Source organism: Nicrophorus vespilloides, unplaced genomic scaffold, assembly GCF_001412225.1.
Source record: "Nicrophorus vespilloides isolate i.1.1-1 unplaced genomic scaffold, Nicve_v1.0, whole genome shotgun sequence".
Classification (NCBI taxonomy): Eukaryota; Metazoa; Arthropoda; class Insecta; order Coleoptera; family Silphidae; genus Nicrophorus; species Nicrophorus vespilloides.
The window spans coordinates 133,251-147,879 of NW_017097489.1; the positions used below are offsets into that span (position 1 = coordinate 133,251).

Below are 14,629 nucleotides of genomic sequence, written 5' to 3' on the forward strand. Positions count from 1 at the left end.
TATTTAAATTTTAACATTTATTTTTTATTACGTAATGTATTTTTATAATTAGAAATGGACCTGATTAGAAAGTCACTGATTTTAATAAATCATCAAATGAATTTTATTTGTTTGAAATTTGAAAATAAACTTTCTGTTTTAAATTACATGGAAAAAAATGATTGTGTATTCTGTGTTTCATTACAAATAATTAGTTGAAAAAAAAACAATTAACTAAAATCACTAACAATTATCTAAAATTTGATTACACAGATAATTGTGCATTCTAATAATTTTAGGACAGATGAAATAATATATACTCAAAAAAATAAAATATATAACAACAAAATAAATATAACAAAATTGATCTGCTACAAAAGTCTATTGACCTAAATAGTTTTATTATTAGTATTTTATGTGAAATACATAAATCAAGTTTATCGAAAGGAGATAATTTTATAGTGACCAATAGACGAGTGTAGGATAAAGAAGAAGTGATAAACTAAATTTTATTACGTACAAGTTTACTGTTATCATTTTAATCCGTTACTATACACATAAAAGAAATACATGAGTCAAAATTCATTTTTACAACAATTTTTACAAGTTCCTATTAGTTCAAGAATTTATCACCATTTCAAACAAACTTAATAGCTCAAACAGTTTGTGCATTTTTTTTTTGAACAAGTATTACAAATTGTTCTATTGTATATGTTTCAAAACGTTGCATATATGGTTCACACAAAGCACATGGGTTTTTTTGATAAGAGGCCCACCCAAATTTTGTTTTCCAAATAAAAGCCCATGGGACAAATAATTTCTCTAATACAATAGGTTGTGATTGAAAATATAACATTTTACATATATATTTATTTAAAAGGTAATTTAATTATTTAATTATGTACAAGGTTTATAAAAAAAATGATTAATGTATATTTGTTTCCTTAATTGTAATTTAACAATTGTCTGACTGTTTTGTAATGGAGTTCAATGTATCACTGTGAACGTAATATATACACTATGTAGCGAGCAAGCGAACAGTTCATTCGTTTCAGTTGTACACTCAGCACAGTTTTACTTTATGAGCATTTATATACAAAACTTCGTAAGTTGTACTTGTACCTTTTTTAAATATTAATAATTTATATATGATAGGCTTTTGTATATGGTTTCTACCTAATTAAAGACAATATATAATTACATTACAAAAAATAGATTGATTCCATGGTTATATTGGTTTTAAATAGAAAATCAGTAGACATGATTTTTTATTAATATTTTTACAGTCACAGCATATGAACAAATAAAAATGAGACATATTAATATTATTTTCTATGTATGTGTTCTTATCATGTGAAAAAACTATAAAAAGATGTTAAAATTTGTATATTAAAAGTAAATTCATAAATAAAATAAATGTACGGAAATATCTTGCATAGTGTGGCTTTGATCAGTTTTTAAATTACAAAACAAAGTAAATTTTGATTGCTAACTATAAATTAATGATGGTTTTCATATGCTCGATTAGTGCGGGTTATAACAGACATTTGTAGAACTGATTATCCGCACTATGTGAGGTATTGTTGTATTGTGCATATTTCAATGACAAATCCAATTTTATTATAGTGCAAAACAATGGTAATAAATTATTTAATAGTCTCTAATTAGTCGTTTACGCAATGTACTAATAATATTTATCGCATTTCATGGTTGTTACAATGCAATATATTTTATGATGAATAATCACACGAATTTCAAATTATAGACAAGTCTGTTTTCAATTCTTTTTTTGTCAAAAGATTAATTCGTTTTACTGCTTAAAACAAAATGACAACATTAATTTATATGGAAGTTAAACGAGATTTACTCTTCAGATTGTACGATATTGTAAAATTATATAGAAGTTTAATTGGTAATTATACAAATCGTTGTTGTTACAATCTTATAAAGTAGTGAAATTGATTCCAGAAAAATTGTTCAAAAGAAAAATTATTCTATGACTATAGTAAATCTACTAGTTTTCTATAGAGACAATTTTAAAGTTTACGCGAAATTCATTTCAAACGGCTCGTTAAAACAATATACAGTGGAACCTCGCTTAAGGAATTTAATCCGTTCCAAAATTTTCGGACTTTTACTCATATAGTGAAATACTCGTATAGTGAAACATTCAAAAATATACATACAAGTTTTAAAAATGATGTAGCAGGCGCGCAATCCGGGACTTCTCTTCTCATCGTCACTCGTTAAGTGAGGTTCCATTGTATATAAGCTCTCCGAACTTAAGTCACTAGATTGGACATGGAAATACCTATATCACCAAATTTTTTGTTTGTATTTTTAAAATACTCGTGAAGTGATTTATCTGTATTTTGAACATACATACAAAATTTTAATAAATTTAAGTTAATTTTAGGTCGTCAACCCTTTGTGGCTAATAAATAAATTATTATTAATATTATTATAATGAATATAAATAAATTTTAATAAAATATTTGATATATAAAATGTTACATTTTTTATAATCTAACAGCAAAAAAAAGTAATGTTCGAAGGAATCGTTTTTTTACAACAAAATTTCATTCCAACAATTTTTCTGACATTTCTTGTCTTACGCATTCGTCTTATTAATTTATTTGTTGTATCATTTCACTCATAAATAATTTAATCAAATATTTGTCTTATATTACCTGTCACCTTGACCCATTTATACCAATATATAACAAAAAAAATGCATATTCATTATTTTTAGTTCCCTGAAATAATTTAATTTGTTTCACATGTACATAAATTAATAATATGTTTATATTACAGAATGTTATTCGCGTGTCTTTTAATAATAGCAATAATTATTGCATCGACGGTATGGATAGTCCTAGGTAGAAAGAAAAATGTTACCATCTTTCCTGGGCCAAAACCATTTCCTGTTATCGGGAATATACTAGAATTCATCAATCAATCAGGTATTGACCACTTGAACTTGAACCACTTGAAAAAAATATATAGTGTAATTTAAAATAAATACTTACAAACGCAATTCACTTATTACATTGCTTTAATTAATTAATTTGAAGTATTTCTTTTTTATTAAAAAATGTCAAAGTGTTTTCTTTTGTATCCTCAGTGTAATTTTGAAGAGTGACAATACATATATGCCCATTTTTATATTATTTTGTTGAGGAATTTATTATTGTATACGTATGTAAGTGCAGAGTTAAAAATAACAATAAGAATAACAAAAATAAATAAAAAATATTTATTGTTATAATTACATTAGAAAGTTTCTTACTATAAATTTTCCTTGTTTTCAGATATATTACCAAAATGTGTACGGTTTATGACAGAATTTGGGGAAAACTTTACTTTACACCTAGGACCAATAGTGTTTTTTCAAATTTCCGATCCGAATTTAGTTGAAAAATTAATGAACACGCAGGAGTTCCACGAGAAGGCGGAATTGTACAACTTTCTGAAAAGTTGGCTCGGCACGGGACTATTAACTAGCTTAGGTGAGAAAATAAAAGTTGAAGTAATCTTCATGTATCATATAATTGATGTAATTTCCATCAGGCGAAAAATGGCAACGACATAGAAAAATAATCACACCGACTTTCCACTTTCAAATACTTGAAAAGTTTTTGGTTACCTTCGATCTCAAGTCATCAATACTAGTCGAAAAATTGAAAAAACATTCTGATCAGATCGATTTTGATATTTCACCGTACATCTATAATTGTACACTGGACATTATTTGTGGTAAATAATAAGAAATGTATAGTTTGGTGATACAATAATTGAAATTTTGTGTTTTAATTCTAGAAACTGCGATGGGAATTTCGATGAACATTCAAGAAAACTCCACATCTTCATATGTTCAAGCCGTTAAAGATATGAGCAATATATTTTTGAATAGAATACTCTCGCCTTTGAAACAAATCGACATTTTATATAAATATACTAGCGATTATTTATTGGAGAAAAAGTCCTTGCATATTCTTCACACAACAACTGAGAAAGTAATCTACGAGCGAAAGGCATTAATAGATGAACAGTTTGATTCTTTAGAAGGAAAAAAAGTCGCATTTCTAGATATGTTATTTAATAAAGGACTAAGCTTCGATGATATTAGAAACGAAGTGGACACTTTCATGTTTGAGGTACATATTTTCTATAAACTTATACATATAAATTACTTGCATTTTTTAGGGACATGACACCACAGGAGTGGCACTTTCTTTCATTGTATATTGCCTTTCAATAAATCCTGATATTCAAGTAAAACATAATTCTGTATTACTATATGTGTAAGCTAAAATTAATGTTTTAGGATAAAGTTTTTGAAGAACAACAGCAGATTTACGAAAAAGATCCGAATATAGATTTAACTTACAACATATTACAAAGTATGAACTATTTGGAGAAAGTAATTAAAGAAACGTTGAGGCTATATCCATCGGTTCCGTTGTTCGCAAGGAAAATTACAAGAGATTTTCATTTTCGTAAGTTTTGTCAATTTGCATTTATTATTTATTATTAATATTCAAATCGGTTTAGATGACTTTGTAATGAAAGAAGGCACTACTGCTAGTATATTCGCTTTCGGGATGCATCGAAATCCCAAATATTTCCCGGATCCTGAAAAGTTTGATCCCGAACGTTTTAGTCCTGAAAACTGCAGGACGCGATCTCCATACGTATACATACCTTTCAGCGCAGGATCACGAAATTGCATAGGGCAGAAGTTTGCTATGTTGGAAATGAAGACGTCCATTTCCAGATTGGTCTGGAATTATAAATTTTTACCTTGTCCAGGTTTTAAACCTGATTTAGTACCGGCAGCCGTATTGAAATCCTTAAATGGTATCCGCGTGAAATTGGTCAATAGACATTAGATTATTAATTATCACATACAATTATTATTTAAAGTTTTTTTTATGATGATACCAATAATTACTACAATTCGATATTTGTCATTCAAATATTTGAATTCGATTTGCAAGAGAATATTTATTATAATTAATTGTCTGTTTACTATTAGCTATTACAATAAACTTTTTTTTTTAATTTTATTTATTCATTTTTGATTGACATTAACTTGAGATTTTATCATTATAATTTAAAAACTATATTACAAGAAAAACATTCAGTAAACTTTAGCAACTTTCCTTTAATTGGTTAGTAATTGAATCTCATTAGTAGATCTAATCACTTCACTAGTCACTAGTTTGATTTTAATCTGTTATTGAAAAGATTAACAGCTAATACGTTTGTATGTTTTTATAGCTTATTTTGTTATCAGCTACTATTTTACAATTCCTCTTCCTTTGAAGATCCTCATGAATCGTTCTGTTTGCTATATCTATTTGGCTAATAGTTTGGAATCTTTGTAGAATGACAATGTGCGACCTATTTCGCGAATTGTATTTCGTGGGTATAAAAAATAAGCAATTTAATTTCTGTTGAAATATAAAAATATTTAGCACAAATCTTAAAATTTGTCTATTCTGTGTTGATCTATTACAATTACTTTAAATATGATCATAGGGCGACTAATAGCCGAATGGTTAAGTTGCCCTACGCACGATTTCGTAGGCGCCGGTTCGAAACCTGGTCAATCCAGGCCCTTTGTGAGCACTCTCGGTGCTTGCAGCAAAAAGGCCATCGTTCATCACAGATGGACAGTGAAATGAATGACGTTCAGCATATGGACCTTCAGCCGATGGACAATGACAGTGTTAAGGATAGCAGCAGATTCACAGTGAATGGAAATAACAGAATCGCAGAGTATCAATATACTACTGAAGTTAATCTACAAGACGACAGCCAACCAACATATTAAAAATCAAATCATCATAATGGTAACTATCCACCGGGAAAGATTATCCATTTAATCAATATTTGTTTAAAAGTTTATTTAATAAAAAAAAAATTTGAAAGAAGTTTGTATAGTATGACTGTAATACATTATTTAATTAACTTGAAAACAAACATGTTTTTTTTATTTGTTTATGAGGCATCGACAGCTTAGGTCATTAGCCTCTATCACAATCACAAAGGACTCATACAAAATAATGCAAGTAAATTAAAATAAATAAATTAAATTGGTTTGATAACCAACCAACCAACATATTACTACCCCGACACTTAAGACGATACACTGTGTCCAGTACCGATTGTACAAGTGGGTCACCTGATTGGACATTTGTCAATCCCTGAAGTACGCTCAGTGAATCAGAACACACAATAAACGATGTATTGGGAGATCCAGTACAAAACTCCACCGGTCTCCTGATTGTGTGAAATTCCGCAGAGAAGACACTAGCTTCCCCCCGAAAACCACGGCCGACCCAGCACCCTCACCACCGACCGATCCGTACGTGAACACCAGCAAGGACTCAGCAGCAGCGCCAATAATCTCAACCACTATATAATTATACGGAGATGTGGTCCCCCTGGAGAACTGATTCAGACATATATCAGAACAAAGGAGCCACGGAGGACACTCGGAAAATCCAACAAGATGCATTCTGGGCAGATGCAAATTCAGTCGTCCACGCAGCTCGCGGGCACTAACGGCGACGGGCCTCGTGGTTGTTGTTGTAAACTGTTGACATGTTTCGGGTTAGATAGCATCCCCACTTCGTAGCGCAGAAGGAAGCGGTTACGCCTATACACCAAAGGCGGCAGGCCTGAGAGGCAACACAGACTCACAGAAGGCGAGGAATAAGGTTTGCAATGGGGGCTTACTACTAGCTTGTTACTAGCTGGGAAATGTGTAATCGGAAGTTCATAGTATTGTCGAGTGTCATGCCGAGGAATTTTATGTGGTCTACGCATTTTATAGGCGATCCTCTGAGAAACAGTACGGGGTTCCTATGAGGCCTTCTGAGACGGCAAAAGTGCATTCAAGATGTCTTTGCCTCAGAGAATCGAAAACCTTTCTCTCCAGCCTCCTCCTCAACGATGGTAATCGGTTCTTGCAACCTTCTTGTTATAGAAGGGATGGTATCTCCTGCTGTGTAAATTGTAAGATCGTCGACATACAGGCAGCAATCAATCGATGGACCCAGTGATCCCACTAGATCATTGATGGCTATTGCTAATAACGCAACGCTCAACGTCGTACCCTGCAGAATACCATTTTGCAGTGTCTGCAGCTCAGAGAAAGACGATCCAACGCGGACCCTGAAGAATCGCCATGATAGAAATGATTCTATGAACGTGGATAAATTGACTCTGAAACCCACTCGTCCGACTTTCTTATGATTAGATATCTACAGGTCATATCAAAAGCCTTTTCTATGTCGAAGAAAACAACGACTATATGCTTCTTTGGCAGGAAAGCGTCCTGAGCTGCATTCTCGAGACGAACCAGGTGGTCGACCGTCGAGTGCCCGCTCCTAAATCCTGCCTGGTGCTCTGCAATTAATCCACGGGTCTTCATCGATCGGTCTCCAGCGATCGACTTATATGGTGAGCCATATAAGTCGATCGCTAACCATCCTCTCCAATATTTTGCTGAGGCAGCATGTTAAGTAGATTGGACGGTAACTGGATGGGAGACTCAAATCCTATATTTATTATTATTATTGTTTAATAACATCTAAAGTCATTTGCATAGACATTTATGTAATTACAATTGAAATAAACTAATATAAAATTATATTGTTAATAGAGTATGTAAACAAACAATGTATAAGAGACATCCACGAAGTCTTTTTGAATACTCCGAATATTTTTTTCAATAAACAATATATCCTTACCCGAAGATTTCGTTTTAATAATAAAGTTGTTGGTGCGTGTATTTTATACTTTCCATTAAAAGGTTAGTAAAATTTATTATTATCTGGGCCCGAAAACCAGCGATTATCAGAAATAAATATGAATAAGACTATTGTGTCCAACCATTATTATTACAATTATTATTGTTAATATAGTGTATTAACGAACTAAAGATATCCACGGTGTATGTAAGTCGTCTTATTATATAAACATATACATAGGCGTGACCCGGAATTCAAGTCCTTTTATAAACACATAATCTTTCCACGTAGAATCGTAACCAATCCTCTTTTTGACCCGGGCTCATAATAAACAAAACCACCTAAGCCGAATCACGCTTAATCATCAATATATACAAGCCCTACTCCCAATATCACAACTCCCACCCTGTATTAATAAGAATTAACTTTGAAAGTAGAATAAGTATTTAAAATGAGTCTCATAAAAACTTTTAAAGATGAACATAAGAACCTTTGAAGACGAGCGTAGTCTCAGATGAATCTTAAATCGACCAAGTATCGAATAAAGTTATGTAATACCAAACGAATTTCATGAAATTCCCAACAACTGAGACTCCACAAAAACAACACAAGACAATATTCCACAGTGTCCAGAATTCCATCCCTGGGATACAAGAAGACATTTCTAATAACATAGGCAGGAAAATAGAAAATTCTGTAAGATGTGTCAAATAAAAGATTCTAATTTCGCAATAAACGGAAACTTGTTATGTGATATTGAGCGTTTTCATCACATCGTATATGAAGAACTTCAAAAACAAATATCTCTCAAACAACCACCGACTAAAAAGATAAAGTTTGAAGAATAAAGGTTAAGCACAACTAATATTAGAACAAACTCAAGTGAAAGTGATTAAAAAGTATATTACTGTAAATATAACCGAAGAAACATTACAAAGTATTGAACTAGTCACTAATTAAAGTTTTCTATATCCAACTAAACTCTCAATGAATAATAATCTTCTACCGTGCTTATCTCCTCTAAGCCAAGCGTTTTTTTTTTGCCGGTGCACGGTTTTCCACTACTTACATTTGGCAATATGTCATGTAGGACTGAAAGACTTCGATCATAATTGTGTTCAACAATGTTGTAGCGAGGTCAATTTATCAGCACGATTAAAACATGATATATTTACGTACCGAATGAGTGATCATCAGTTTTTTCGTTTCAGTTGTAGACTAAAGTTATACGTAAGTTATACTTGTTCTTTTTTATAAATTCAACAGTGCAAAAACTCTCAGTCTCAAAAAGTTAAAAAAAGATCTTTTCAAATATAAGTCTTTTGATAGCGCACATCATAAACTCCTGGGTGTCTATACTTTGGGAATGACTAATTTAGATTGATTGCAGATTAAAATTTTATATAATTTTTTATAAGCAATAGAGAAAACTTGTTATTAATATTAACACGAATTTCTTATATTATTCTAACATTTATTTGTTCTTTAACTATTTTATTTATTTATTTTATTTATTTATTTTTTAACTTTTATTATTAATTTACAACCTGCCAACATCTCTGGTTATAAGTTGAATGTTTTTGGCCAAGACAGAAAAATAAAAACAAAATAAAAGCATGGACCGGAACGATGTCCGGAAATATAAGTGAGTTTCTTAAAATTATTTTTTGGAGTATTGTATTGACCATTGCGTTATATTATACAATGATCATCACTTCACAAACAAGTCAATACAAAAATTACACTGATTCCTGATTTATTTTTCTCTTATTGTTCATTTTATGACATATATATTAATAAATTATTCAATCAAATAATTATTTATTTTTGACTATTACAAAAAATATGAATTATATTCTATTTTCTGTAATAATTTACGTTTAAATTACATAAATTCATAATAATTGAAGAAGATGTTTATTTTTCAGGATGTTATTTACGTATCATTTAATAATAGCAATAATTATTGCATCGACGGTATGGATACTCCTAGGTAGAAAGAAAAATGGTACCGCCTTTCCTGGACCAAAACCATTTCCTGTTATCGGAAATATATTGGAATTAATCAATCGGTCAGGTATAGTACACTTTATTTTCTTGTAAAAATATTACATAAACTAATAAAATATAGATAATAATAAACTAAATATATTGTATAATAATATACAAAAAAAAACGTAAAAAATACATAAAAATAAATAAGGATAATATAAATTAATAGAAATTATACAGTGATGGTGATTTTACAATTTTCTATTGTTTTGCATTAAAGTCGCTTTCTGCGATAAAACGAGATCGAAATGTATCGTAATAATTATTGAAATGAAATAAAATGTATGTTTGGGAGAACAATATTTAGCTCAAACCAATCCTCGATACAGATCGTTGTTGCTTGCAGATAATCTGCTTCGAATTTTTCGATTTGAAATGTTTGATTGAAGTTTTTATAAGAACTGCTGTTTCTTCTTTAAGTTGATATGTATATAATTGGATCTTTATAGATTGTATATAATTCTATAATTTATTATAATAATTATGATTATTGCATCAGTCGTAAAAAAACATACAAAAATTAAAAAAAAAAACTGATACAAAGGGCTATTGACCATAGGTCTTTCTGCCCAACTAAAATTTATATTGATTAGTTTAAAGTTGTTTATTTCATTATTGTTATTATTATTCTATTTTTAAATGCATTCATAATTATTCTACTCTTTGAACATCGATAATTTATGTTTTTTTATTTTTTTCAGAATGATTTCAAATAATCAGTGATACTTTGTAATTTCATTAAATTGTAGAATAACAAGTTAATGTTAATATTTATATTTATGCTTACTTAGCACTTAATATACTTTTTTAATAGAGATCAATGTGCAGTATGATTGAAACGGAATATATACAAGATTATGTAGCGAACGATTGATCAGTTTAATCGTTTCTGTTATTTTAACATATTTGCAAATTTTAACACAGTTTTTAGAATATTTAAAAATAATAGACAATAAATAATTAAATAAATCGGTTATGCATTTTGCTAATAATGTTTATTACATTTAAATATTGTTATGGAATTACACAAATTTCAATATATAAGCAATATACTGTGTACTGTACTTATTATATTAGTCTGATGTATTGCTTACCTCAAAGCCTTTTTATAAAACCATCAAATACGCCGGATTTAATTTAGAAATGAAACATAGTAAATTATTATTATTTAATTACTACATTTCTATTGATTTGTATTAATTATAGAATACTATGTCGGTCAAAAAACCCTTTTGATAAAATTTTCGAAGACTTTTTGCAATGCAGTTGGCTAAATTTCAGAAATAATACGTTGGATTTCTGTTTTCAGTTAAGGAATTGTTTGTGGTTTGTACAGAACCTGGGCTTAACAAAACCCCAAAAGAAAACATTGCATGGCATCAAGTCGCAAGATCTGGGTGGCCAAAATATTATTTTAATAAATCGATGGTTTCTCTTACTGTATGGTATGTGGCATCATCTTGTTGAAACCATATTTCTTCGAAGTTCATGTCGTGCAATTGATCTCACAAAGTTAGATCATTTTCAAAAAAGAACAATCCAAATACATCCGCACCAAACTGTGACTATTTATGGGTTTATCGTTTTATAACTCGAGGATTTTCATTACTCCAAATTCGACAATTCCGCTTATTAACAAAACCATCAAATTCATGGTTAAAGACGATTTTTAAAAATAAACTTTTCGTACAGTTTCCGAAAAATTGGAAGGAAGTTTAAATCCATCGTACCCAATGTGCCACTCCATATTAAAAAAATTTGCTAATTTACATAAGAAAATGGCGAAAATACTGATTTTCATTTGTAATATATATTGCATACTATATATTTTGTATTATTGTACAAGAATATTGAATACATTTTACATAGAAAATTAAAATAATGGAATAAATAAATGCAGTAAATCGAGATTTGCACTACTGATTATAAAAAAATATAATTATTAAATAAACAATATTGCACAGTTAAAATATAAACAATATTAAATTAAAAACAAAATTATAAATTTAGAAATCTATGTATATTAATAATTATTTTTAGTCCTTAGCATTATTTTTTATTACCACCCTATGTACAAATCAAGTTTGATCTACAAGTTCATAATATAAACTGCGAGAAAAAAATCAGACTCTTCCCTAAAATAATAATTTGCATTGAATTTACCCTTTCGTTTACGTAAATTGATGCATAATTATATTTAGTCTTAATTAATGTGTAATTCGTTCAATTGTTAACATATGTTACTTATTAGTATTGGAATCTAGTATTTAGAACATATAATTAACACCTAACCTCAGGGTTAAATAATATAATAAATCATACAATGATTATCACTTTACAAACTTAATCAATAGTAAAATTATACAGATTTATTGTTTCGCATATTCATTCATTAATAAAAAAAAATAATTTGTTTGTTTTTATACGAATTATGTAATCTGTTACCTTGACTTATTGATATCACTATTTAACAAACATGCAACTTTGTTATGTTAATTCCTAGCAATAATTAAATTTTTAATTATATAAATGCATAATTGACGATAATTACGTTATTTTTTCATGTATGTTCGTGACAATGTTTCATTTCAATAGTCTTTAGAAATCATTTTGGTGTGGATCAAATGAATTATGTAAGTTTAGTATCATCATGCAGATGGAAGAAAAATTTAGTCTATTCAGGACTATTGGTGTTTCGGCTTTTTTTTGTATTTTTTATTAATAAATACTGAGAAATATTTTATAAAGAATAACAAAAATAAATGAATTACGTTTATATTATATGTAATCAGGAATTTAAATTCATTTAAGGAAATTTCTTAGAAAAGCACCCTCTGCAATGAATTTATTAGTCAATAGTGAAACCCCATATAGACTAAACACTATAACACTCTTGATCTCCTTTATAGATTTTAAAATTAAAAGAACGTCTTTGTTATTAGTTTTTATTGTTTAAAATAATATTTATTTATATTATGTAATTTGGAAGGTTACCAATGGAAACTATACCGCTCACTGTTATATTTTGTTACAGTTTTAAAACTATTTACTCGTTTCTTGTATTTGGCAGATTGTAAATAATAAATTTATTTAAAAAAATGAAATATTCTTCGTTTTCAGAAATATTATCAAAAACCGTACAGTTTATGCTGGAATTTGGGGACAACTATACTGTACATCTAGGACCGATGGTTATTACTCAAATCTGCGATCCAAATTTAGTGGAGAAAATAGTGAACGCACAAGAGTTTAACGAGAAGGCGCATTTATATAACTTTCTGCGAAGCTGGTTGGGCACGGGACTGTTAACTAGCACAGGTGAGAAAATTAAAAACACAGTAATTTTCACCCATTCTAATTGATATGATTACCTTCAGGTGAGAAATGGCAACGGCATCGAAAAATAATTACACCAACATTTCACTTCCAAATGCTGGAAAAGTTTTTGGTGATTTTCGAACTCAAGTCCTTAATACTAATCGAAAAATTGAAAAAACATTCTGATCAGATCGATTTTGATATTTCACCGTATATCTATAATTGTACACTGGACATTATTTGTGGTAATTAATAATGTTTTTGTTAGTTTGATGATTCAATGCTAGAAATTTTGTGTTTCTTTTTGTAGAAACTGCAATGGGTATTTCGATGGACATTCAAAAAAACTCCACATCTTTATATGTTCAATCTGTTAAAGATATGAGCAACATATTTTTGAATAGATTACTCTCGCCTATTAAACAAATCGACTTTTTATATAAATGTACTAGCGATTATTTATTGGAGAAAAAGTCATTGGACATTCTTCACACAACAACTGAAAACGTAATCCACAAGCGAAAGGCATTAATAGATAAACAACCTTTAAATGAAAAAAAAGTCGCATTTCTAGATATGCTATTTAACAAAGGACTTAGCTTCGATGATATTAAAAACGAAGTGGACACTTTCATGTTTGAGGTACAAATTTTCTATAAACTTATACATATAAATTACTTGCATTTTTTAGGGACATGACACCACAGGTGTGGCACTTTCTTTCATTGTATATTGCCTTTCAATAAATCCTGATATTCAAGTAATACATTTTTTCATACTATGATATGTGTAAGCTAAATCTAATGGTTGCAGAATAAAGTTTTCGCAGAACAACAGCAGATATACGAAAACGATCCGAATATAACTTTGACATATAACATATTACAAAGTATGAACTATTTGGAGAAAGTAATTAAAGAATCTATGAGACTATATCCATCAGTTCCGTTGTTCGCAAGGAAAGTTACCAGAGATTTTCATTTTAGTAGGTTTTGTCAATTTAAATTTATTATGCATTATTAATATTTAAATCGTTTTAGATGATTTTGTAATGAAAGAAGGCACTACTGCTAGTATATTTGTCTTCGGGTTGCATCGAAATCCTAAACTCTTCCCGGATCCTGAAAAGTTTGATCCCGAACGTTTTAGCCCCGAAAATTGCAGGATGCGATCTCCATACGCGTATATACCATTTAGTGCAGGATCACGCAACTGTATCGGACAGAAATTTGCTATGTTGGAGATGAAAATGACCATTTCCAGATTGATCTGGAATTATAAAATTTTACCTTGCCCAGGTTTTAAACCTGATTTAATACCTGCAGCCGTTCTGAAATCATTAAATGGCGTCCGCGTGAAACTGGTCAATAGACAATAGATTATTAGTTGTTACAAAAAATATATAATTCATAGTTCTAATAATAATTATAATATCTGACATATTTTCTACCCTTCGAATATTCCTCTCCGATCCATATAATCGAGCATCTCCAATTTATTATTATCGTTAATATTTA

General features: G+C 29.6%; 1 protein-coding gene across 1 annotated transcript; it reads left to right on the forward strand.

Annotated features, from left to right (window-relative positions):
* Positions 1 to 1,006: 1,006 nt before the first annotated feature.
* LOC108560224 lies at positions 1,007 to 14,517 on the forward strand. Its single transcript, XM_017917680.1, has 19 exons — positions 1,007 to 1,084; positions 2,794 to 2,942; positions 3,291 to 3,488; positions 3,550 to 3,735; positions 3,799 to 4,136; positions 4,186 to 4,254; positions 4,307 to 4,478; positions 4,534 to 4,869; positions 6,610 to 6,707; positions 6,783 to 6,952; positions 7,011 to 7,228; positions 7,290 to 7,395; positions 9,671 to 9,819; positions 12,915 to 13,112; positions 13,172 to 13,357; positions 13,423 to 13,754; positions 13,804 to 13,872; positions 13,926 to 14,097; positions 14,153 to 14,517. Exons 2-19 carry the CDS (start codon positions 2,795 to 2,797, stop codon positions 14,488 to 14,490), a joined length of 3,483 nt encoding a protein of 1,160 aa, XP_017773169.1. The 5' UTR covers positions 1,007 to 1,084; position 2,794; the 3' UTR covers positions 14,491 to 14,517.
* The last annotated feature ends 112 nt before the right edge of the window (positions 14,518 to 14,629 follow it).